This window comes from Anser cygnoides, chromosome 14 (assembly GCF_040182565.1).
Source record: "Anser cygnoides isolate HZ-2024a breed goose chromosome 14, Taihu_goose_T2T_genome, whole genome shotgun sequence".
Classification (NCBI taxonomy): Eukaryota; Metazoa; Chordata; class Aves; order Anseriformes; family Anatidae; genus Anser; species Anser cygnoides.
This window is the reverse complement of record NC_089886.1, coordinates 10,765,428-10,790,588: the sequence shown is the minus strand read 5'-3', so window position 1 is coordinate 10,790,588 and position 25,161 is coordinate 10,765,428. Positions and strand designations below refer to the sequence as shown.

Here is a 25,161-nt window from a genome sequence, read left to right as displayed (position 1 = left end):
GGATGAAAACAGGCTATGTTTTTTTTTTCCTTCTCCTCTCTTCTGATAAAGCAGAGGTAAAATAAAGACACAGAATCCCTTGTCTCAAAATGTCTCTCGTCTGATGGCTCGGTAGGAAGATCTGGTGAGTAAGGAAGGGTATTATGTTTCCCTGTGAGATCAGTGTGTGTTTAGATCACTTTGAACCCAGTCCGCTTACATTAAGCAAGAGAAAAAAAGACGACCTTTCTAGGGTTGAGGAGGAGAGAAAGATCTGAGTTATGCAGCAGAAATTTTCTTTGAGGGCAGAATTTAATTCAAGGATGCTGGCTGTTGGAGAAGCAGATTTTTTTCTCCTGTTTGTGCACACAGCTTCGTTCTGCCTTCCCGCTTCACATAGACCCATTAGCAAAGCAGGTTTATGGGCAGCTCCACCTTGCCTCTTGCCCCCAGCCCTGAAGGCATGGCAGGTTTATGTGTGACACAGTGATGTTGTGAGGTCAAAGAGAAAATGCTCTTTGGGATGCTGCTTGCTTGCCACCGTTGTGAGGGAGAGAAGAGGGAAATTTGGGGTAACTTCCCAGCCAGAGCCCTGTTCTGGCAGGACAGGATGGGATGTTTAGACCATGGCACTGAACTCCCCTTGTTTGGCCATGGCATATGTGCAGTAGCCATCAGGGAGAGGTGTTCGTGTAACACTACAAAGGGCTGATGCTTTGTGCCAGACATGCTTAGAGACTCCTCTCACCGTCTTGCATTTTCTGGCAAAAAGAAACCAAATTTGGCTCTGCTGCTGTCACGTGGAGCCCTGTCTACCTTGAGGAAGCCCCTGATTCTTCATCAGTAGCTCAAGCCGGGGCTGCTTTGAGCGCAGAACAGCATGGCACAAAAAAGGCTCTTTTAATATGAGATCTCCCTGAGGAGGGGGCATCCAACAGCTGCTGACAAACAAAAACAACTGGAATTGTCTCCCAGTCGCTTATTTCTCCAGCACCCCCAGAGCGGGGGTGAGCTGCTCTTTAGGGTAGCACTGGAAAGAACAAACGCTCCTGAGCGCCTGGCAGCAGCGAGCCCTGTTTTCTAACGGGCTGCAACCGAGCACTGGGATGCAAAGTGGGTTGCAGTGGTACCTGCAGCCTTCCTCGGTGACCAAGAGGCTCAAGGGACAAATGGTTGGTGTTGTGAGGAGGCCCGGAGGCAGGGACTTGCCCTGTGTGAGCAATGTTTGCCATTATTCATTGTTGCCCATGCTCTGGGACTCTGAAGCCCAACTTGGCCACTGATTTAGGTACGTCTAAAAGTAATCATCATAATCAGTCCCCAGTACTGTTTCAAACATTTCTATTTGCTCCTCCTTTCTGAGTTCTACAGAAAGCAGATGGAGATTCATGGGTTTGTTGTGGCGCTAATGTAGCGCAGAGGAGCCTGAAACTCTCTCAGCAGTTTTTATTTGGGTGGAACTGCCCTAGGAGGCTGGCAGAAGAGCTCCCATATCCCCCTGCTAGTTTTATTTTAGATGGTTTCTTGCATGGCTACATTCCTTTTGCTGTGCTGTGCAATGTTCCCGCAGTGGCACAGAGACCCCAAACCGCAGTGTTTGCTCTAATAAGGGACAACGAAAGCACAGCTCTCCTCCTACAGAAGCGATAGGAGGGCCATTCTGAAACTCCACTGGTGAATGCTATTCACATGTGATTATTTCCTAGTTCAGGAAGAACCCCTGGAGGGATGAGAGGGATTGCAGTGCTGATCTTCACAGGCTGGTCAGGTCTGGGAGAAGAGGGGCTGGCCTGAGAGCACTGGGTCTGATCAGCACAGACCAGAGAACAAAGAAAGTTTATCCAAAGCGTGACATTTTTGGAAAGTGCAATAGGCAAGGGCCTGAGTGTATAGCAAGGACAGGCGTTTAAAAACAAATACCCAAATACCTGTGCCCCCACTTTTATTTCAGTCCTGAGCTCTTTGCTTCTCTCTGAAGGCACCAGTGTCCATACAATTAAGAGAGTCCTCACTTTTGGCACTGATACTGCAAAGGCAGAAATTGGAAACATGAAATCTTGGAGCAACCCTGTATCTGAGATTTCCTACCTGTTTTTGTACACCTCACTGCTTTGGGTGAGTGCATCTCCTCTGCGGCTCTCCGGCATCTATAGCCAGCGTCTGTTCTGCAAGTCCAAGGACCCCAGTGGTCTCTTGGCTCAATGCACATCCCTTCTCTAGGCCACCTTTGTGTCAGTCTCAAAAATATTCAGGCGATACAAGCTTTGTGCTCCTAGCTACTGTTGTTCTACACAACTCCTCTCCTGTGGGCTCTGTACTGTGCTAATCCTTCCTCCCCTCCCCAGCTACAGAGCTTTAGGTACTATTTTAGATGATTAAGTTTATGCCATTGCTATTCTTAAGAGACCAAGTCTGCCCATAAATAGGATGTTTTATTGTAACTTGACCATGTATTTTTGTGGCTGGGGATGATTATGCCAGGTGAACGCACTCCTGAAATTAACTCCTACCTCTTCCTCCAAGCTTAGTTTACCACTTCTGTTGCCGGTTTAATAGGTACATTGGAGGCTCCAGAATTGCCTGGTGAAACTACAAATAGCCTCACGGCATTGTGTGTAATTACAGCTAGGGAGGCAGAACGGAGAGCACAGCTCTCTTCCTGTAGCTGTTATTCTGCTCTCAGGGGCTGGGTAAATCCTCTGATCACTTTAAGCACAAACCATTAATTGAGCTAGTAGAACAGATAGTCCCCAATTTCCTAGCATCCTCCATTCACTTTAAAGGGCTATTTTTAGTTTTGTCTGGTGCCCCACCTCTGGGTTATGGCTTGGAGGAAGCTTTCATTAGTGGTAACAGATCCTCTGCACTTGGCCAGCTCACCTGCAGCTCTGCAGAGAGCTGTTTATGGCAGGATGACATGGACAATTAGCCTCTTCCTCCTTTAAATGAGACTGTCCTGAAAAAGCATTTCAGTTAAATTGTGGTTGTGGTCTTTCTTTCTCAGAACCAGTTTGAGAGGTGGTGACCTCGGGCTTAGGAGAACTTCTCAGTGGGGGAGCGGAGCGTTCCGGCACCGCTGAAGACCTGTTGGATCTCATCCATCTCTGCTCAACCCTCCTGCTCTGGTCACTGCAGGATTGTGCCCTGCACTAGGTTCCCTCATAGGAAAGCTCTTTTATCAGGCCGAGATCTTTCACGTGGCAGGGGAGCCACTGGGTCCTCTTGCAGCATAGCAGTCTGTGGAAATTTCCTCCTGATGCACAGATGCAATTTCTTCGCTGTGCTTTGCCTTTATATCCCGAGGGACCACCGCTCTCTGTATCATCTCTTTCTCACACCCTTCTGAGACTGGGAGGTAATCGTCCCTGTATCTGCCATGCTTTAGCAGCCAGAGGGCTGGAGCAGATGTGATTTCTGCCTTTGATCCAAAACATGAGGCCCCCTGCTCAGAGTACATGCACAGCCCCTGGAAGTACGCCTTAACACCCACAATCACTCCTGCTATAATAATTAATACTGTTCTAATTCCAAAGCACTGGGCAAATATTAATTAATTCCTACTGCACCTGGGAGAATTGGGTAATATGAGTCTATCCTCAGCTGGCAGGTTGGGAAGCTGCAAGGCAAAGCGTTGGGCTGGAGGCTAGAGCCGAGCCTTGGGGCGGAGGGGAGAAGAGTGCAGGCGTTTCTGACACCTTTTTGCTCCTCGGAGGCTTTTGCAGGCAGCTGGGCAAGTGGTGCCTGTGCTCTGGGTACCCAAGTGCCTTGTGGCTGGTTCAGCGTGAGGCTGAGCCCACGTGAGTGCCCTCCCAGAGGGGCTGAGGAGTCTGGGTTCGGTGCTGAGCACCCCCAGGTCTGCAAAGCCCTGGGTCGCTTCGTGATCTCCCTGCACACAGTGTGACAGCACACCCCTGCACTTTTGGGAACAGGGGAGTTTTGCTCCATGCATAGAGACAAACTTGGGGCCGTGTTTCTAAAGCAGAATGGATTTGACTTGAAAACTCTATCCCAGTAGTGCCCTGGTAAGAGGCGCCAAGCAAAGGGATCCATATCCAGACCACTCTCCTAAATGAAAACGTGCTTGGAAAAAATAAATCAGCGTCGCCCTGCTGTGCCTGGCTGGTGCCTGCTGGTCCCCTGGCAGGGCTGGTGGGGCACTGCTGGCTGTCCCCTCGCCTTAGCCTGCAGTGCCACCTTCAGCCTGGCCGGGCTCGGCACAGCCAGCGCTGCTGCACCAGGCTCCCATGGGCGCATCCAGCCCTCCGTCAGCTGGCAGGCCCCTTCCTGCCTCAGGGAATGCTTTGCTTTCTGAGCACCCTGCCCCTTTGCCCCTCCTGGGGTGTTTCGTCTCAGTGGGTTGCTTTTCTGGCATTGCATTAGGATCTGCTGCAGGAGCTGAGCAGGGTTAGCGGAGCAAGTAGCTGGGACAGGAAACAACCGGCGAGTCACAAGAAAGGTAGTGATGGCTGGGGGATGCTGCTGTGTCCTACAAACGCCCCTCCGTCTGGGTGGCCAGGCTTTCTAGGACCAGCAAAACTCCCTGCAGGCGGTGTGTGCTGAGCTGGGGTCTGAGCTGCTCTGCGCACTGGTGTCGGACAGCAGGGAGCAGGATGCTGTGCGCCCGCGGCGGTGGTGGCGGTGCTTGGACGGCTCCGGGTGAGAGCAGGAGGTGGGAGCAAGCGCGAGGTCTCACCTGGCTGTCCCCATCTCACCTGGCTGCTGGTTTGGTCTCTGTCCTCACTCTGCCCAAGCCTCTGGCTCACCTCTCTCACGCTGGGGTCCCCAGGGTGTCCTGGAGCTGCTCGCAGGCCAGCAGGCGCTCGGGAGCCGGGTGCTGACCCCGGCACACGGCTGGGTTCTTGTCCCCCTGTGCAGGAGCTGACTCTGCGTCGGTCGATCCCCTGGTGCTGGAGCAGTATGTCGTGGTGGCGGACTACCAGAAGCAGGAGAGCTCCGAGATCAGCTTGTGCGTGGGCCAGGTGGTGGATATCATTGAGAAGAACGAATCAGGTACAGAGAGTTTGGCTTGGCAGAGGGTTTCGGATCTACTCCGCGTCTCAGAGGAGCGACAGGAATAGCAATCCTGTATTCGTCAGTGTCTTCTTAGTAGGAATTTAAGCAAAACAGCCTCCAGGCACCTCGCGGGGATGTCCTTGGATGGGCAGCTTAAGTGAGATGTGGAGGAAGCGGCATCAGCCTGCAGGATTTCTGTATGAGCATGGACAAGGCTTAAGGACTTTCTCTAAAGGAAGGGTCTGATTGTGCTGTGCACCAGGCGCCGTCCATCTTTTACATTCTCATTTTGTGCTTCTTTGTGCTGAAAAATACAGTGGCTGATGAGGGGGACGCTGGGCAGCAGCACCATGTAAAGCCCCCTTTGTGCACTCGCAATTCCTGCCTCCTCCAAAGGAGAACACCATGCAGCGCTCGGCCCTGGGGCAGGGGCAGGCGGCGCAGACATTCGCTTGCTAAAGCTTAAACTTGCTCTTAACCTCTGCAAGGGGAATGTGTTATGTCATAGGTCCGCCTTCTGGAGTTGGTTGAAAAGGGGATTTTATTCCCCAAAGGTAATAGAAGTTGCTTAGGGGGGTTTATAGATAAATCAAGAAAATAGATTTTTAAATTCTGGAAACCCAGTCCCAAGAGGATGAGTTGAACCAGCAGCTATGCTTGAGAATGAGGAAAATAAAAGCAATCTTAAAGCAAGTGAAACCTATTAGCACAGCCAATTCAAAAGGTATGGCAAATCATTTATTTATGAAATGTCAGCCCTGGTTTTCACTTCCAGGCAGGTAGCTGTTGATTCCCTTCCTGACAATCGTTGTCTTTCTAAATGACTTGCTGATGAGGCTCTGAAAATAATGCTGGTTTTTATTTTTCTCCCCCCTAAAGACACAAATAGCTTGTGCTTTTCATAACTGAGGAGCACGCGTTTATGTTGATTGGACACCCAGGGTGGCCCGGGATTGCTGGCGGCCTCTGTGGAGCTGGCCAGGTTTCCGCTGGGAGAGCTCATGTTTTAATCCTGCATTTGCTCATAGCTTTTAAAATTTGCTGTTTTCACAAATGTAAAGAAGGCGAGAGCACAGCAGGAGTCAGTTATCGATTTGCAGACAGTGTATTCATCTCGGCTAATTAGACTGGACTTGCTGACCCATACTGAGAGAAAATGAACCATGAAGGAAAAAAAAAAAAAAAAAAGAAAGCAAATGAGGTGGCTGGAGTCATTCACTTCTGAGTTGTCCTATTTTTTTGTGACCGTGGGGAGAGAGCTGTACATTTGGGTATCGCTCAGCTGCGATTCTCCCTTGCTGCTGTGTGCGCTCCCTTTTGGATGGCGCTTGGCTCTGTTGCTTTGGGGTAACCCCAGCCTCCCATGTGGCAGCACGGAGGGGACAAAGCCCCCCAGACTCATGGCTTGTCAGGAGGGAGGTGGTTTTTGGCTGGTGGGTGCCCTTGGCTGATCCTCCTGCTGTTTTGTTCCCAGGCTGGTGGTTTGTGAGCACATCAGAGGAGCAAGGCTGGGTGCCAGCGACCTGTCTGGAGGCCCAGGATGGCGTCCAGGATGAGTTCTCAATGCAGCCCGACGAAGGTAAGAGGTGGCTGGAGGCACCTGACCCAGCTTCTTTGTGCTGAGCTATGCTGAGCGGCTTGCAGGGTTGCTTAGCCCTTTCTGACCTAGGGAGGGGAAAAGCTCTGGGGAGGACAAACCCACAAGTGCCACAGTCGTGTCTGTCCATGATGGTCTGCCCACTCTGCGCCAGTGCTGCACCAGGAGTCGGGCAGGGGGATATTGGCAGTGTAGCTGCTGGCATTCCTGCTCCCCCAGAGGGGCTGGAGGTGCCACCTCTGGGGAACACCCAGTCCTGCCATCGCGATGTCCCCTGTACTCCCAGGGAGGTGGTTTGCCTGTATACTGGAGGAGGAGCAAACCTGAGGTCCTAGGACAATTCCTGTGTCTTCTGATGTCATGCAGAAAGCAAGAGCATGCACGAGTTCACATTATGAGAATAGCAAAGCTGCAACCATTGCATACAGTAAATCTGAAACAACCCTGTAGCACGCATCCTTTCCACTGACTGCTGTATGCTCAAAGCAGTGCTGTAGTTTGCTCAGTCATTTTCCTGGGGAGATGGAGGTGGGAAGGGGGTTCAAACCAGGGAGAAACCCCCGAGAGCTCCAGGTGAGTACAGCTCTGTGCCTCTCTCTGCTGTCAACCCTGTTTCCTCTTAGACCCGAAGTGCTGCCTCCTTACGTCCTCTCTTGTCCTTCTCCTGCTTCCCCAACATGCTCTTCCCAGTCCCGTGGAGATACTGGTCTCTGCCCAGGCACGTTGGCCGCCGTCGGACCCTTGGGGACTTGTACACCAGTGGATGGGGTCAAGGTGGACTTTGTAGAGACGTGTTCAGCTGCCCTTGTTTTGTGCCTGCAGCCTTGTTGTGTGCATGTTTGTTTGCTTTGCATGGGAGGGACTCTGCTTGTGTCAGTCCTTGGTATGTGCCGCGTGTGCTCCTCAGCCTTCCATCAGGCCCACTCACGTCCTCCTCTCTTTCCTCTATCAGCCGTTCCCTCTAACTTTTTGAGGCTTGTTTTGGGTACAGAGACTGGAGTCGCTGCTTTCCCCCAACACATTTATGCGAACTTCTTGTAGCTGCTGCCTTAGTCCCTGCTCTCAGCCGTGGTCCTGGTGTCGGTGGCTCAGGCAGCACCAAGAGAAGAGCCCACCTGGTTTTGCTGGATGGGACAGGACGTTTGCTGCTTTGACTCATTCGCATGAAGTGGGTGGGGAATCAAGTCTTTCGAGAGCTGTGCTTTTCCAAGAAGGCAAGGGCAAAGGGCCGGGCATCCAGTTTTTGTGTGTTTTCGAGCCCTGGAGGAGTGCATTTTCAGGAACAGTGGCTATTTAGGAGAATAAAGGCAAAAAGCAACTGGAAGGGGAAGCTTGAGTGATGTATGAAAGTGATTAAAGACCATGGTGGTAGCTGGGATTGGGTTCTTGTTGGGGTCGAGCAGCTTCAATGCTTTATCCTTGTGATCAGTGAGTGGCACAGGATCCCAGAGCAAGAGCTGAGACCACAAACTGGAGGGATGTGAGAGGATGAAAAGAAGTGGGCATTCAGTGCCTCCTCACGTTGGCTGTCATAGGGGAAACTCACCAAAGCTTACATTTCAAAATGCAGCTGGGTTTGTTTTGGAATTCATTTCACTGGCATTTATTTTCTCAATAGTTGTGTATCTCTGTGTGTTTGCACCTATGTTACAACAAGAATTGCTATTCATAGAAAACACTTAACCACTATTTGACTGGTCCAGGTTTCTGTAAAACAATAACTTAGTAAATCTCCACTTTCTTTCCTACAGAGGAGAAGTACACAGTTATTTACCCATACACTGCAAGAGACCAGGATGAAATGAACCTGGACAAAGGGGCCGTGGTGGAGGTGATCCAGAAGAACCTGGAGGGCTGGTGGAAAATCAGGTACCGTCCCCGCCTCTTGCCCTTCCCTGGCACTGCAGGCTATGCAAAGCAGAGACCCGATGCACAGTCCAAGGGCAAGCCTAGGGCAATGGGGAGGGCAGAGCAGCAGAACTCATTTCTCTCCATCCCTAAATACTAAGGCTAACTGTAGTTCAAGGTTTCAGCCAAGCATAGTTGTGGTTAAACATCTTGAAAATCCCTCAATTTCCTGTGCTGGGGAGGTGGACTGCGTCACGGCATCACATGCCCCAGCAGCGCAAAGAGAACGGGTACGAGAGCATTAAGGTTACATCATGTGCTGCTGATAGGAAAAGCAGCGAGTGTCCTGGAGGCAGACTGGATCCTCTGGCTGTGTTAGGAGGTTCCTGCGGAGAAGGGCCGTTGTCCGGGCCAGCTCTGCTGTGTACAGGGTGTGCTGAGGCCAAACACTCCCGGTCATCCTGAGCTGGTACTTGTTTTCTCCTGGAAGCTCATTTTTGCTTTTCTGTGGTCTTAGCTAATGGCTGGACTTGAGCAGGGTGGGAGTATATGCCACGGTTTTCTTAACCTTACGTTGAACCTGTGGTATTGGCAGAAGCAAAGCCCCAGAAAAATGTCCATTGACTTTCTGAGCAGAGGAGAGCTGCCACAAGAGCTCCAAAGGCAATTACAAGCTCAGGATCCGGTGCCATGTGAGTGCAGTGGCTGCAGCCCAGCCAGCAGGAGAGTCTCTGACGCTGGCGCAAGACCCTCGAGCATGGCAGGGAGACTCTGTGGATGTGGTTTTTCAATCAGATCACAGCACTGGTTTCTCTCCTAAACAGCGCAGATTTAGAGCAGGGAAGGGATCCAGGCTGTGCTTCATCCAGAGAACAGGTACATCAATCCTAGCAGCAACCCTCTGGTTTTCCCCTTCGCTTCCCCTGCCAGTGCATTTCATTCCTGAACCAGTGCCATTGCTGAGGTGAAAAGGAAATCGGGCTTCTCGCCGTTCCCAGCCCTCGGCCTGCTGGCTGCAGCCGGCCTGCGTGGGAGCACCAGTCATTGCTGCCGCTCTCCAGGTGCCACCTGGCGTGGAGCCTGGCACTGAGCAAGCTCATTTTGCCCAGATCAAGGCTTGTGCTGAGCCCTGGCCCCAGGGACGCCTGGTAGGGCTCGGGGCAGCACTGAGGCTCTGCACAGTGACGCTGCCGTTGTTGTCACTGCAGGTACCAGGGCCAAGAAGGCTGGGCCCCCGCCTCCTATCTCAAAAAGGGGAATGGAGAGATGTTCTTGCAGAAGCTGGGATCAGGCTCCTCCACTCATTCCTGTGCCTTGGATCTGGATGGCATTTCCCGGCAGCAGATCGTGGCCAGCCGAGAGAAGGACGGGCTCGCCGGCCAAAGGGACGGGAGGTTCGACAGCCGTCCCCTGCCCAACGCTGACATCCGACGCAGTAAGTGGCCAGCTGGGAAGGTGTCAGTGCAGCCTGTCCTGCAGAATTTTGGGCAACAAAGCTCAAATGGGAGGCAGGAGGCTTGCAAGTCACCATGAGCTCTGTAGCAAGGTCTGGAGGTGGCATTACACAGGGCATGGGCACAGCGCTGCCCAGGGGTCTGCTGAGGAGCAGCAGCAGAGGTGTGAATAGGAGCCTCTCAGCCTGCAGGTTCAGCTGCAGACTCCTCGCAGGAGCTGCACAGTTTAATCCCTCAGCACGTCAGGTCTTTGGGGTCAGGCCTGCAGTGAAAAAGCAGTTCCATGGGGTCACCTCAGCTGCATTTCCCAGCAGCGCCTGATGGTGCAGAGCTGGTTCCTCTTCCAGCGGGATAACCTTGGAACCTGGGTGACCTGTGTCACTCAGGGTACCAGGGAGAGAGGTTCCTCATTTGGCTTGCTTGCCTGAGGCAGGCTTGGTCCTTGCCTTTCTGCCTTCTCTTTCACTTGCCTTATGGGAATGCACGTGTGACTAAAAGCCAGACCCTCAACAGCATCTGAAATTCTTCCTCCACAGAGTCACCGAAGATGCGGCAGAGACCCCCTCCTCGCCGAGATCTCACCATAGTAAGTGTGTAGAGCATGCACACCACCTCCCTGCTGTCTTAAGACTCCCCTGTCTATGTGGACATTGTGTTACACCTTCTGTAGAGACATGCTGATGGGTTTTCTTTTTCGTTGTCATAGCCACGTGGTTTGAACCTGCCTAAACCTCCTGTCCCTCCTCAAGTGGAAGAGGAATATTACACCATCGCTGACTTCCAGACCACCATCCCCGACGGCATCAGCTTCCAGGCAGGAATGAAAGTAGAGGTGAGTCTGTCGTCTTCCCTCCTCGCATCTTCCCATCAGAACAGTGCTTGTGATTACCTCTGTGGACTGTTAACATCACACAGCAGGAGCTCGTGAGACTTTAGAGTCCCAGGTGCTCTTGGTGGCCTCCTGTCCCTTGAGTATGTGGGTGCTGTGTTGTTTGAGCTAATGGAAATAAAACTTCATCACAAATGGGGGTAGAAATTACTTTTTTTTTTTCTTATTTAGGCCAGGTGTAACACTAAAAGCCCTTCCAGAGTTCCACACCCAGTTTTGCTGGCAGAATCCCTGTTGTAGATGTGATTTTGCTTTTAAAAATATACACTGTTATTATTTAAGAGGATTTTTCTTCCATGGCTGCCCCAGTCTGCTCGTCCCAGTCCTACTTCTGGAGTGCGTACAGGCCGGATGGCTGCTGATCAGTGCAGTGATGCTGCCGGTTGATCGCTCCAACAGTGCCACGCAGTGGCCACTGCCAGTACCTGGCGTCCTGCTCCTGTCTGCTGCAGCATCCTCGACGTGGCTATGTCACTCCTTGGTCCCAGCTCATGATGTGCAGGTCCCCTTAGCAGGATTCCCTCCTGGTTGGATATTGGTCCTGTGCTTTTTGTGCTGAGCTGAACATCCACTTGTAAAAATCATTTGTGCTCGTTTTCCTTGTGATTATACGGCATTTGGATATCAGGTTGGGTAGGAAGGAGCCTGGAAGCCACATGCCACTCTGATATTATTTCAGAGATACTGAGGATCCCCTTTTGGAGATACTGAGCATCTCCTTTTGTGCAGAGGGGGCTGCTGAGTGTGTGTCTGAGGTTTCCTTTCCTCCTGCAGGTCATTGAGAAGAACCTGAGTGGCTGGTGGTACATTCAGATAGAGGAGAAGGAAGGCTGGGCCCCCGCTACGTTTATTGACAAGTACAAGAAAACCAGCAACGCGTCCAGGCCGAACTTCCTGGCTCCGCTGCCCAACGAGATGGCCCAGCTCCGGCTGGGCGATGCCGCGGCAGAAGGCAGTGCCAGCGAGGAAGCCACGGGACCGTGCAGACCTCTGCCCGAGGCTCCCCCCAACGGCATGGACTGCGGTATGAAGTGGGCCAAGGACTGGAAGGGGAAGGAGGCTACTGAGAGCAGTGACCTTGCCTTGGCCTGTGGGTATGAGGAGATCTCGGACCGTGACGTGGAAGAGAAGCCCAGCCTGCCGCCCAGGAAGGAGTCCATCATTAAGTCGGAAGGCGAGTTACTGGAGAGGCAGAGGCCTCCCCCCAAGCCCCCAGGCATGATTTTGCCCATGATCCCGCCAAAGCAGTCGGTAGCCCCAAAAGACAGCAAGAAGCCCGAGCTGAAATCAGAGAAGGGCAAACTCTTCCAGCTGAAAAACGAAATGGGGCTGGAATGTGGACACAAGGTGTCAGCCAAGGAGGTGAAGAAGCCGAACCTCCGGCCCATTGTCAAGCCAACCAAACCAAAACCTGAGCCTGTGGAGGACAAGCCTGAGCCAATCACCCAGAACCCCTTCTTGAAGTCAAGACCTCAGATCAGGCCCAAACCCGCTGCAGCCCCCCGGACTGACCCCCCTCCAGCCGACGATAAACTGGACATCTGCAGCCTGCGGAGCAAGCTGAGGCCTGCAAAGTGCCCTGAGAAACCCTCCGAGCCGGACACCGCCGCCAGCGAAAGCTCCTGTGGTAATACCACAGTCACCTCGGAAGCTTCTGGAAGGTTTCAGGAGCGTCTGAGCGTGGAGAGCAAACCCCTGCCCAAATCTCCCCCGGGCCCAGCCATCGTCCCGGCTGCCCGCGAGCCCGCGCCGCAGCGCCCGGTTGTGCCGCCCCGCAGGCCACCGCCACCCAAAAAAACGGCGTGTCCTGCCGCTGGCCCCGCACCCGAGGCCAGGGCTTCCCCGCTGCCGGGGAGACCCATGCTGGTTCCTCCCAAAGCCAAACCCTTCCTGTCCGCTGCGATCCAAGACGAAGCCAAAGTGAAAAGCAGCTTAGGCCCAAAGGTAATATCCAAGGCAGTGGAGAGAGGGGAAGCCAAGGAGAGGACATCAGCCCCTTTCTCCAACCCGGACATCTCCAAGGAAGCTCTCTACGTGGCAGTAGCAGATTTTGAAGGCGACGAGGAGACCAACAGCTTTAGAGAAGGGACGTTGTTTGAAGTGCGTGAGAAGAACAGCAGCGGCTGGTGGTTCTGCAAGGTCCTGACTGGGGGCCCTTGCTGGGAGGGCTGGATCCCTTCCAACTACCTGCGGAAGAAGCCATAGCCTGTCCTCTGTTTACATGGTCGGAGGTTCCCCGTTCTCCCACCTGAGTATTTAATTAGCCTATTAATTTATAGTTTTCCATAAGGCTGGCTTTAAAAAAGAAATAATAATAATTGAGATACCACACATTCCAGCTGGTGTCCGTTGGAGGCAGCGCGCTCGCCCCTCGTAGCCCAGCCTCCTGCTCCCACCGCGTCCCACCGAGCTCCTGCTCTCCCTTGGCTGGCTGCCACGGGCTGCCCTGGCCACGCTTCGTGGTGTATGGACCCCAGCATGGTCCTCCGTGCTGGGGAAGTAGACCTCGATAGGTGGGTTTTGCCACCTGTACTGGGAAATCAAGAGGCAGCAGCAGCCAGGGAGAGGAATGCAGCTTGGCCCTGGTACCAGTGAAGGAAATCTGGCCTCGTGGAGGGATTTGGTTTTCCCTGAGGCTCAGGGTCATGGTTGAATGTTGTACGTCGCATTGCTTAGTCCAAATGTGTAGCAGAGTCATAGGAGATGTGGCAAAAAAGAGGGATGATTGCTCAGAACAGGGTCCCTATAGCTCTGCGTGCATGTGCAGCCACGACTGCACGCTGGGGGCCAGGTGCTGCACTCCACGCTCTGCCTTGCTTTCCCCTGCACACGTCATGGGACAGTCCCATGGTCCTTCCCCACTCTGCAACGACAAGTGTTAACTTAAACATCCTTCTGGTGGGAAAAAATAGAAAAAAAAGAAAAAAAAAATGCACACATGCGCACACACATAACAGGTCCTCTCTGCTGACCCAGGGCACTATGCAGACCGTACCTTGCAGTATTACAAGCAAACAAGAGGTGTTTTGCTTCGGTAGCTGAAGAATACTATGCAACACACAGAGGACCAGAATGACCCCAAAAGCCCTGGAAAGAGGATGCTTTGCTTTCCTTGCAACACAGACTGCGCTGCCCGTCGGACTAATAGGGGACTGCCCGTTCCTGCGACCCACCGAGCTTCCCGGGGCTGGCGGGCAGCAGCCAGAAGGTGGGTCCTTCAGTAGGTGCTGATATTATCAAGTGCAATCCAGAATGTGGGAGTTCAGCTCCTCATCGCAACCAGTTGTGAGGCGTGTCTGGTGCTCAGGTTGCTCCCTGCCTTGTTTGCCACCCCAGCTTTCTGTCGTCCTGTCCCCTGGATTCTTTCAGTTCCCCCTGTGTGTCGGTCAGCTTTGGGGGCTTCAGGTCAGATGGAGCCTGGGTTTTTTTCCACGCTGACCATCCTGCCTGCCAGGTCTGATGTTGCTAGCGGTGATTTTTATCCCAGAGGGAGGATGGATGTGGTCTCCTCACCTATTGCTCCCTTGTGCTGCTTTCCTCCTGCCCGTACGTGGCTGCTTGCAGATCGAGGGCCACGTTTCTCTCTCTGGAAGAGCTTCATGCCCGGCACTTCTGTGGGTTTGCGGCTGACCAAGCCCGTTTGCCCTTTCTATTCTAATTGCAAGTGTAAGCGCTGCAGATGCAGTTCTGCGGCTACGTTCTTTTGCTGCTGAAAACAATTAGAGTTTTCCCTCTAATTTGAAGCTAGCAGAATTGAGGGCACTCTGCATGCCAGAGGAGTGTTGTCCGCTCCCTTGAGCACTTGCTGCCTTCCCTTGTCCCATGCTTTCTATGCTGGAAATGTGGACTTAAGAGATAGCTTTTTGTACGTACAGATGTGGTGGTGCCTCAGGGCAGGGTCCTTTGGAGAGGTGATGGGGCAGTTTGTCCCAGCCCTGTTTCATAGGTAGAGAAGCCCTGACCATGCTAGTCCACCCAGAAGCCCCGAGGTCTGTTTTCAGCCGTGGGAACTCATGCACCCCGATCTCTGGCTGATTCCTCTCCTTCCCACCTACAGGTTTCTCTGATCACACATCAGCCTCTGATCGGGCTGACTCACCTGAGCTGGCAATAAGCAATACATCCGCAACCCAACCCAATAACCAAGCTGCTTGCGTGGCACATAAAGAGGTGTTGATGTGCTCCAAGGAGAGTTGCAGGGAACAACACTGCCTTGTCTCTGCACACCCCTTGCTCCATGAAGACTCTCCTGCCATGGAAGTGGCCGGGGGACAGGCCAGTTAGGGCAGAGCTGCCCAGCAGCCAGGTGCAGCCCCACCGTGCTTGGGGAGGGGGCAGGAGGAGCTGGGTCCCCCCACCCGCTCTGGCTGCTGGCAGTCACGCAGGGGGTGGCAGGGGTGCCCCTTTCCCATGGCGCTGCATCCTTGCTCTCGGTGCTGAGCGTCCTTTCAGGCTCAGGCTCTCTCCTTTCTCTGCCTCACAGACCTCACTGATCCCCCTCTTCCTCGTAGGGAACAATACTCTTTCTGTTGCTTCCGTGCTAAATGAGGGCTATTTCTGCTTTCCTCCCAGACTGAGCCTCAGAACTGGTAGTGCTTCATTTTGCTGACACAAGTACTGTATTTGGCTCATCGAGCGCGTGACAGCATCGGTCCCTTGTTCCCAAAGAGCTTCCCAGGAGGCAGCAGGGTGCGTGCCAGCATGGTCACCCACCCTCGCAGGGTGCCGACACCGGGAGCCTTACCCCTCCTTCTGCTCCTCTGTCTGCGAAGGGACCGCAGGCTGCAAAACCCAGACCCCGGTGGGGGAGACGTGCTTGGTGGCCACGCAGACCGCGTCTCCTCGCCCTGCCTCGCACGTCACACGAGGCCGAGCCCCGCGACTACCTCGTGAGGAGGAGGAGGAGGAGGAGGGCGGCCCGGGATGCTCGGGGCCCTGAGCACCGCCGTGGTCCAAGCCCGAGCTTCCTCCTCGCCCACCACCAGCACAGCCCGAGGCGGGGGCATCGCCGCGGCCGGGGGGCAGCGGAGGGCTGGAGGCCCCCGCGCCGCCTCACGCGCTCCCGAAGCCGGTTTGTTTGTCTGTGTCTCGCTGTATTATGTAAGCGCGTATAAATCGACATTGCTGTGGGCGGGTGGGGGTGGCAGCGGAAGATAGATGTAGCCGTGTAAATGCCGTATCTGTACTTTCACCATTAGGGGTTGAGTTTTATTTCTTATTTTTAATTCGTTGGGGGTTTGGGGGCTTTTTTTTTTTTTTTTGAATTTTTTTTGTGGTTTGTTTTTATTGTTTTTTTGTTTGTTTGTTTTTTAAGAAATAAAAGAAACGGCTTGACTGGTTTCAAGCACCTTGTGAACCCCTGGCTGGCGTGTGTCTGGGCTGAGCTGCTCCCTGTCCGGGTGGTGGCAGCTCTGCGCAGGGACCGGGTCTGGGCGCTGAGCAAAGTGTCCTGAAGGTGTGAAATGTGGCTGGATGACCAGGGCAGGGGGCTGCCGGGGGGGACACAGCATGCGCAAAGAGCTGCTGCTTATCGCTGCAATGGCAGTGACATTGAGGAGCCCTGAGCACGGATTTTGGTCTTGCAGTCCCCGGTCACAGATAACCCAGCTCCCCCCGCACTGCTGTGCCCCAGGTCACCATCCTGTGCAGGGCTGCGAGGAGCTCGGGCAGGGCTGTGCAGGCAGCAGGCGATGGCCCAGTGCCTGCTGAATTACCTGCAGCATCAGGGCCGGTCTCCCTGCCTACGGCTGCCGTTGGCTCACCTGCCTGCAGCACGCGCCCCGTGCTGGGAGCCCACGCTGTGTGGCTGGCACATCGACAGCCCGGGGCCCGGTTTCTGCACAGAGCCACCACGCGGCAGGAGTGAATCGGGGAGGAATTCGGGGCCGGTGCCATAACCTGGGGTATTGCACCACCGCGCACGGGGCCTGTCCCCAGCCGGAGGGGCAGGGAGCGGTGCCACGCTGCACCCCTGCGGACGCGCTGCTCCCCACCCTGCCGGGGCTCGCCGCTCCTGGCACCGTGCGATGCTGGCTGCACCCCAGTGCTCAGCGCTTGTGTGGCTGCCCCACCAGCCAGCGCCGCGAGCTGAGCTGGCAGAGCCCTAACGAGGGCTGGTCTGCGGCCACGGGAGGCGCATGGTACGTGTGTCACCATGCCCAGGCTGGTGGCTGCGGGTACAAGCGATGGGAGCAGGCAGTGGTCCTGCAGACTCGCCCCAGGGCGTGCACGGGTGCATTGCTCTGACACCAAGTGCTGCCTGAAACCTGCAGCGTGAGGCTGGTGGCAGCTCAGGAGCATCAGCCCCCATGGATAAAGCTGGGCCACACAGCCCATACCCAGGCATTTGGCCATAAATAGCCATTGTCGGGCTCCTTCACCACCTGCAGCTTGCGTGGGTCTTAGCGCAAACGCGTCAGCGTGGCTGTGCTCCTGCCAGGGCAGAGTTATGAATGAATTCTTCTACTCCGCTTCAAACCACATCTGAAGTGACTTGACTGGTGTCTGGCTTCAACCGGCCACATTTCAGAACATAAACAGTTTACAGCACAGCCTCCTGTCGACCTCGGCTTGTTAAATACAGAGCCAGGCAGCTTGGGGAGGGGGGGGGAATAAAAAAATAAAAAAATAGAGAGTCCAGCAGCCCTCCTGCCCAGGTGCTTGGCCCCCTCCCCGAACAGAGGTGCAAGTGGCTGGAGCAGGCGCCCCCTCCTACCTCAGTAGCCCCAAAATGCACCTTGCTTTTTACTGTAGGGGCTGCCAAGTTTTCAAGGGCTTGCAAGGTTAAAGGAACCTTCAAGGGACGGAGCCCTGCAGTGACCTGCAGTGACTTTGGAGCAAAGCAAAGCTCCTGCAAGGTATTTAACCATTGTCCTGGAGCAGGGGTGCCGGCAGGGGCAGGGGGTGGGCAGCATCCCTGAGCCTCTAGCTACTCCTGTTAGCCCAATTTGGAAGAAAAGCTTTTGCTCAGCCTTCTGGTCACTTTTAAATGCCAAGGAGCCCTCTTTACAAGCCAAAATTTTATTTGTTTCATAAACAAGTAAAATTATATTAATGTAAAACAGATAAATGGACAAAAATAAAACACACACAGCACTGAACACAACGCTATAGAGTACTGACATGTAGAAGTGCAGGTCCCTCCCTCGTGCGACCCACCCCCACCCCGGTCCCCCTATGATTTGCTTGGAAAGCCTAATACAGAGGCGCACCGTCTGATTCAGCTTCGCCATGACGCACAGATCACAGTATTGACTCGTAAAGGTAAGAACAAGAGAGTAACTGGCTTGGAAAGGGGCAAGGTCAAAGGGTTCCCCTACTCTGCTTTTGCTTTTGCTCTTTCTTTTTTTTTAAACAAATAGGAGCGGGGGGTAAATCCATAGAAATAAACACTTTTTTTCACTCCTAAATTTATATATATATGTTTATATATATATAAAGCAGGATTCTCAATGAACACAAAAAAAAATCTATAAAACTACCACTGATCTGTGATATTTTCTCCCCATTTTTCTTTGTTTTTTAAAAGTTGCTTTAGAAAGGATAAAAAGTGCACAGACACCCTTATAAGGCACAAACAGATCTTCTGTACAAATCATATATCATCGGACTGGTTAAAAAAAATAGCAATACGAGTACTAACGATTAAATCTGTAAGAGGCTACCTTTTCCTGGAAATCTTTTTGAGGCCTCTGCACCTGTTTTGAACACCCCTGTCGCTCTCAGGTAGGCAGGGCGCCACGGCCACCGCTGCTCGCTCCCCGCCCCCCTGCTCGGCAGCACCCTGCACCCCGGCGAGGTTCCTTACCCACCCGAGCTCGCTCCCTTGCCGGCCCTGCTGGATGCCGTGCCCTGAAATCACTCGCAGCTGCTACAGCGAAAAGTAAACCTGTGCAACCTGGTCAGCTCGGGTGCCAGCTTGGAGCGAGTGGTTTCACTGCTTCTCCACGTTGGCTTAAAAGAAAAGAGCTACACCAAGAACTAAGCCAGGCGTGCAGCCAGCCCTGCTCGTTGGAGACCTGAGGGGTCGGCCATCTGAACCAGCTCTGCGCGTTAGGGGTGCTGGCTCCGAACAGGACCGGGCACCCCAAAACAGGGACTGTGGCGTGGGGCCGGCTGCTGGCGTTTGTTAGCCCAGCGTGCTCCAAGCCAGCAGCGCTCACTGTGAATTCAGACAGCTTTCCCTGAACTCCTCGTCAGGCCAAAGCTGCCCACTGCAGCCCGCTCACAGAAGGGCGCAGCCTGACCCACCTGGCCGGGTTTCCCCCTGCGGTCACGTATTTGCCACCACGGCAGCCGGCGTTGTGCCCGGTGACCACGGCTGGACCCTGATCTACAGCCGGGGGCTGGGCAGGACCATGGAGGGCCTCAGCTGGGCAGCATCAAGCTCGGCACAAGGCTTCAGCCGCTGGAAAACTGCAAAACAGAAAACTGGAAAGCTCACCGCTGCGTTTTGCAAAGGTGAAAAAGTGTCGCTGCACTGATGGCTCTGCCGGGGCTCAGCACGCGCTGATGCTGCGTGGCCGGCGCTGAGCCGAGTTTCTAAAAAGGGCTCTGCAAAGCCAGCAGGCTCTCGTGCTGATGCAGCAGGGCAGTGTCTGAGAGCTCTCACTCTAAAGTAGCCTCTCATTTATACACTTAATGGAAATGCTAATTAGCTCTTCAAGTTTTTTTTTTTTTTAAAAAGTTTTCTCCGTGCCCTGTGAGCTGGCACATTTGGCCAGCCTCCGAGCAGCTGCGGCCCGACGTGGGACGGGTTATCTGCTCCCCTGGGTGTGCTTCCCATGAGGTAAGAGAGGCTCTGGGCCAGGGACCGAGAGCAGCCACACAGCCGTCACGCTGCCAGCAGCACGCCCCCGCCACCAGCCCGGCAGCAGTAGCAGGACAGCCGGCGGCGCACCCACAGCCAGAAGCGGCAGGAGCAGGCCGCCCCCTGCGCCCGGCAGCCCTGCGGTGTGCTTGGGTGGGTTTCGTGCTTGGTGGCACACTCACTGAGCGAGAGCGGCATCGGCCCCTCTCTAATCGTGCCGTTTGCATCCTTGCTCTTCACCTCTTTACCAAGCTGGACCAGGCTTGGGGTGTGCTCGGGATGAAGGACCAGAGGGGAGGCCTGCAAGGGGGCCGAGGATGGAGGGAAGCTCCTGCAGGAGCATCAAGGAGGAGGACACCAAGCCCCCCGCTGCTGCCTGCTTGTACACTTCCCAGCTCCTCTGGGTTGCTGCTGCTTGTGGCTAACATCACAGCTGAAATCCATCTACCTTTTAAGTCCCAACATCTGATAATAGCCTCAGAGACTTTTTCTTTCCTTCTCCCAAGTAAAACCAAGTTTCAACCCTGGTCATCTCGATAAGCTCTTGTCTATGGCTGAAGCCTCCCTTGGGACCCAGTGTCCGGGCAGTGGGAGCTATGTTGGGACACCTGGAGAGGCAGGAGAAACACAGAAGGTGAAGCCAACACATCTGCAGTCCCCAGTAAGAAAAGGTGAGCCCGCGGGGACTGGGGCAGACGTGGATTTCTCACCACAGGCTCCAAAAAGTCCTTGTGGTGGGCAGGGAGGGAGGCTGAGCCCTCCGCTGGCAGCAGGGGCAGGGTGAGGGACATGAGCCGGGCAGGGCCCCGTGAGATTCACCTCCCTGCACCTGGAGGAGCAGAGCAAAATGCAGGCGTACGTGCCTGCGTGTGACAAAAACTCGGTTCAGCCGATGGCAGCCCATCGCTTTTCCCAAACTGGGTTACAGCCCGCTCGTCCGAACACCAGTCTAATCCACAGGCTGAAATTTACGGCTGCATCAGCAGCCAGACATGGGGACAGTGTGTGAGCTGCCCATTGCTGCTGCCCGTCGCTGCTGCTGCAGCAGTTGGGTTGTCTGGGGCTCTTGCTGGGCTTGCGCACCTTGCTGCTACCCCTCGGCTGCTCCCCAGGTCCCAGCCTCCCTGTCCAGTTGTCCCTGCTCTGCCACAAAAAGCAAAAGCTGCTTTATCTGAGGCCAAACCAGCTTCTCCATGTGCCCCAGAATTCCGCTCAAAACCCAATTAAGTGAGAATCTGGCTGTGCTACCATTTGGGCCTTAGCAATTTCACCTTAAATGGATGGGTATTACATTTTCAGATCAGTTTTGTCCACTTTGAGCTCTCCCACTGGGCCTTATTCCGATTTTGTTCCACCACAGCGCAGGCACCCCAGGGCTGTTTGGGCTTTGGGGCTGGGAAATCCAGTGGCACCCAGCACCGAACAAATGGCAACGTCCCCGTCCTGACCCACACCACCACGAGCCTCATCCTCCGAGGGAAAAAAGAGCCTTCGCACAGGGAGTTTCCCACTGGCAGCCGGGTCAGGTCCCTAACACAATTCACCCAATTAACCCGCGGGCACGCAGCCCGGCCGGCACGGCAGCCTTGGCTTTGGGCCCCATGTGATCCTCAGCTCAATTTTATCCCTGAATTGTGCCCTACCAGTCAAATAAGGAAACACAGATAACGAGCCACTTGATAACGACTGACCAGCACGATAACCCATAAGCAGGGACGGAAAGGCATGGTTACTGCTAGCGGCGTTCTCCCTTCCTACAGCCCGAGCCGGGCGCTAAGGGCGGTAGATTTTAATAACATCTTTGATGACCCGTCGGCAGATCGGGCAGCAGGCGTTGAGCTGCTTCTTCAGCTTAAGACCGCAGGTGTTGCAGAGGCACATGTGTCCGCAGGTGTAGATCACCGTGTCCACCTCGCTGTCAAAGCAGACGGTGCATTCCCCGTTCTTGCTGCTTGATGGCTCCGGAGGGGGGAAGACGGGAGAGATGGGGGGGCTCAGGGGGGAGCTGGGCGCAGTCACTGCAAAGGAGGGGGGACAAACAAGATCAGTCAGTCACCAGGATGGGGCAAGGCTGCCCACAACACCCTCGAGTCAAATTTAAGGCCCACCCTTCCTTAGTCGTATTATTTAGCCAAATAACCCCCCAGCGTACTGTCTCGGTGCGGATCATGCCCTCCCGTTCAGGCAGACAGGCAAAGTGCAGCTTGCTGGGGCTTCCCCAGGCAGGGACACTGCTCTGCAGGGGGTGTGGGTGTGCAGAGCTCCTCGCAGGGCACCTCTATGCCTCACCCTGTGTGCTCGGCTGCTGCAGCACAGCACAACGGTGGCTCGTGCCCAGGATGGTGCCAGCGGGGAGCTCTCAGCCGCCTGCCTGAGGCCAAACAACTGCAGATGAGCATTTATGGGGGTACCCAGCAGTGCAGGGAGCAGCAGCCCAGGTCGTGTCACACACCCAGACCAGGCATTGCACACCCCTGCTAGTGCAGCAGCTCCCTTGCAACGTCTTCCATTAGACTGACAAAGTGGGAAGTAACCCAGGGCTCCCCTTCAGGCTGTGGAAAACTTCCCAACGGTTTGCTTTTCCTTCCAATTATTTCTGTTGGCCTCGCAGTAGGAGAAGCATCTCCCCCTAAGCTTTCCCCACTATCTTACATAGCCCTAGCATCCTCAGCAGTCGGTGTTCAAGCCTCGGTGTGCTCCCGGCTTGGCAAACCCCGCTGGGCGCTGCGGGCTGGGCTCTCCTTACCGAGCGAAGACTCGGAGGCAGACGACGACCTGTTGACGCTGAAGGCCACGTCCGAGTCGCTGTCGTACTGCGAGCCGCCGGGGGACCCTGAGGGCGAGACGGTCACTGGGCTGGACTGCACAGTGCCTGCAAGCACAGGAGAGAGCTCAGCCCGAGCGGGCAAATGGACGCACGGACCCTTCTGCTGAGCCCTCGTGGTGAGCTGCTCCCACCCTGCACAGAGCCGCTGAGCCAAGTGCTGCCCCTTAGCCGTGTCAGGGGCACGGAGCTTTAGCTGGGACCTCTGGGTTCACTGCCTTCTGGACCTTGCTGTGCCTCCGTACGGTTTCTGTCGGTACTTCAGCCAGGTGAGCACCGGCTTCTGGGTGCAGGGTGCAAGCGGCCTCCCCGCAGCCCTGCTCTCTGCAGCACAGCAGCCCCAGGCTGTCGCTGTCTCAGTGTTGGGGCAGAAGCAGCTGGGAAAATGCCCTGCTTTAAATGTAAACCCGGTTTACAAAGTCACCGAGGTGTGCTTTTCTGGCTGTCCTTAAGGGGAAAGGGAGAAGCACTACAGCTGTGCACCAGCAATACTTTAAAAAGTGAGCTCTGATACCAGCCAGCCCCACACACAGCTGTCCCTGCCTCCTTACCTGCTGCTTATGTTATCGCTCAGCTATCAGCCCTTTCTGGTGGCCTTACAAAGGCTGCATACATCTGTGTGACAGCTACCATGTCTCGCTTGCTCCTGTTTGCCAGCGCAAGGTCGGGTCAGAAGCTGCTTACTCACATCAGTGGCCGCCTTGCTCAGGCAAGCAGCTCTGCTACAGGCAGCCCAGCGCCCCCCTTCTGGCCCAGGGCACCTCACCAGCCAGGTGCTCCCCATTATTCTTCCTTTTAATAATGCACTTACCCAATATTTTGAGCTGGTTGATTACACCATGGATTGTAAAAAACACCCAGAGAGACTGAGAGGTGTCCACGCACATGAGCATTCCCCGGCTGGCTCCGTTCACGCCGTGGTGCACCTCTCCGTTCGGCAAGACCATGAAACTGAGGATGTCGCCGCTGTTGAGGACCGGGAACGCCCGGTACACCACCCAGTACTCCTTGCGGTCCAGGAGAAAGTCCGGGTCTGCTGGCAGCTCGTTTGTCCGTAAAGTACTCGGATCACAAGAAGTGATGCCAAACGAGAGGGCCCCATAGTAGGGCAACCCAAGGTGTCCCACTTCCACAAAGAGGCTTTCGCCGATGTGCAAAGGCCGGTCAGAAAACACCAAGGTCCTATTGCTTTCTTGCCAGTTGGTGCACGCAACCATCCGGTCCTGAGAAAAGGTGATGTCAGGTCCGCGGGTGGGGTGGAATCGCAGGTCCGTGTCCAGGAAGGCTGGGACCCCCGGGGCGCGCTGCCGTCGGTTTGGGCAGCAGGGGATGAGGTGGTTGTCTGTGGCGAGCCCCGGCACCCGGCTCAGGTTTAGGTTTGCGATTTTGGCCACCACTTGGTTGTTCTCCAGCTCATTGTTGTTGAAGTTGGCGGAGTCGTGGTTGCTCTGCGGAAGGCAGGTGCTGAGACGGGCAGTGCTGAGACGGGCGCTGGTCATGGTCTCCGCAAACATGCTATCTGCGAGATAAAGCCAGCGACACGGGGCGTTAGAGACAAGGCACAATGGGCTACTCTTACCGCTACTATTGTTGTTATTTCAGCCTAGGGATTATCTGAATTCTGCTCCTCCGAATGGAAAAACAACGGAAAAATTAGACAGAGGTCAGCCACTAACGAACACAGGGCTGGAGAATCAAACGTGGGGCAGGCAGCAGGCAGAGGAACGGCTGCAGCTTGGCACCAGCTGAGGAGAAACAAGTGTTGTGAAATCCCCACGTCACCTGCGAGCTCCTTGCTCTGGTGAACTGGGCAAAGCTGTAAACCGGCCTGGTTCTACAGATTTCTTAGCGGAGGGGTCTGATTGCTCTCAGGCTGCTCTCTTCAGGAGGAAATGTCTCAATGGCCCCACGTCCAAAGGTCTTGTGCGAGCCCAATCTGCAACAGCGTTGGGTGAAGGAGCACAAGCGTGACTTTATATTCCTTTCACACTCATCGCTGCCTTAAACTGTGACATGTCCAGACACAGGTGTGCCCAAGAGAGGTTGTTTTACGACAAGATTTCAAGCCTTGTATCTCAGGGGTGTTCACACCACTGCAGAGATTTTGAATTGAGAATTTATCACAAAATCTCCTTGCTGCAGGTGTTAGAAAGATGATTTTTTTTTTTACAGTAAGAGAGTTGTTTTCCCCTTTCACAGCAAAGGGAAGGTCAGGATTCTGACTCTTAACTCATTTCCCACATTTTCACCTTGGCCATGCCAGGCCAAGGGGGATTTCAGGATGTGGGGAGGTTCAGGAGTGCCCTTCCTTCTCCAGGACTGCCCGGGGTGCCTTGGACATTTCACTCCAGAGGGAAGGCAATAACCAAACAAGCAAAGCCAAAGCCCATGGAAGTCAGAGTGTTGGAACAAAGCAGACTCCTCATCTTTCCAAAGATGGGGAGGCATGAAGCATCCCAGCACCAACACTGCCAGTGACTCGGAGGAGAAAATCACCAGGGTTTTACCAAAGGAGGTAACTCCCCAAATGCATCCAGCGGCTGCGAAGGAAGGGCTGCCTTAGATCAGGAGCCTGTGCAGGAGAGGCTGCCAGGGCAGTCCTGGCGGCTGGACCAGCTGCTTCTAGCAAGCGCAGGGCATCTGGCAAGAAATGCTCCCCCAGGGGAGGAGAAAGCCACATCCAAGCTTCATGATGCTGAAAGATGCGTTTTGTGCAGCTGCGTTCAGTCTGTATATCACAGCTTTTGC

At 54.5% G+C, this 25,161-nt stretch overlaps 2 protein-coding genes across 16 annotated transcripts in view; one reads left to right on the top strand and one right to left on the bottom strand.

Annotated features, from left to right (window-relative positions):
- The window catches only part of SH3PXD2B (SH3 and PX domains 2B), a 77,952-nt gene extending 58,499 nt beyond the window's left edge, over positions 1-19,453 (top strand). For 6 of the 9 annotated variants that reach the window (XM_067005564.1, XM_067005563.1, XM_067005568.1 and 3 more), the window contains 8 exons: positions 4,855-4,989; positions 6,467-6,571; positions 7,280-7,363; positions 8,341-8,458; positions 9,646-9,872; positions 10,428-10,477; positions 10,598-10,723; positions 11,555-19,453. In XM_067005564.1, the coding sequence (XP_066861665.1) occupies positions 4,855-4,989; positions 6,467-6,571; positions 7,280-7,363; positions 8,341-8,458; positions 9,646-9,872; positions 10,428-10,477; positions 10,598-10,723; positions 11,555-12,985 (2,276 nt within the window). In that variant the 3' untranslated portion in view covers positions 12,986-19,453. The remainder of the gene's footprint in view (positions 1-4,854; positions 4,990-6,466; positions 6,572-7,279; positions 7,364-8,340; positions 8,459-9,645; positions 9,873-10,427; positions 10,478-10,597; positions 10,724-11,554) is intronic. The other 3 variants (XM_067005566.1, XM_067005565.1, XM_048080469.2) reach the window with 1 other exon arrangement.
- The window catches only part of NEURL1B (neuralized E3 ubiquitin protein ligase 1B), a 129,280-nt gene continuing 121,903 nt past the window's right edge, over positions 17,785-25,161 (bottom strand). For 5 of the 7 annotated variants that reach the window (XM_048080382.2, XM_048080384.2, XM_067005573.1 and 2 more), the window contains 3 exons: positions 23,225-23,932; positions 22,336-22,461; positions 17,785-21,607 (listed from right to left, as the gene is read on the bottom strand). In XM_048080382.2, the coding sequence (XP_047936339.2) occupies positions 21,363-21,607; positions 22,336-22,461; positions 23,225-23,932 (1,079 nt within the window). In that variant the 3' untranslated portion in view covers positions 17,785-21,362. The remainder of the gene's footprint in view (positions 21,608-22,335; positions 22,462-23,224; positions 23,933-25,161) is intronic. The other 2 variants (XM_067005571.1, XM_067005572.1) reach the window with 2 other exon arrangements.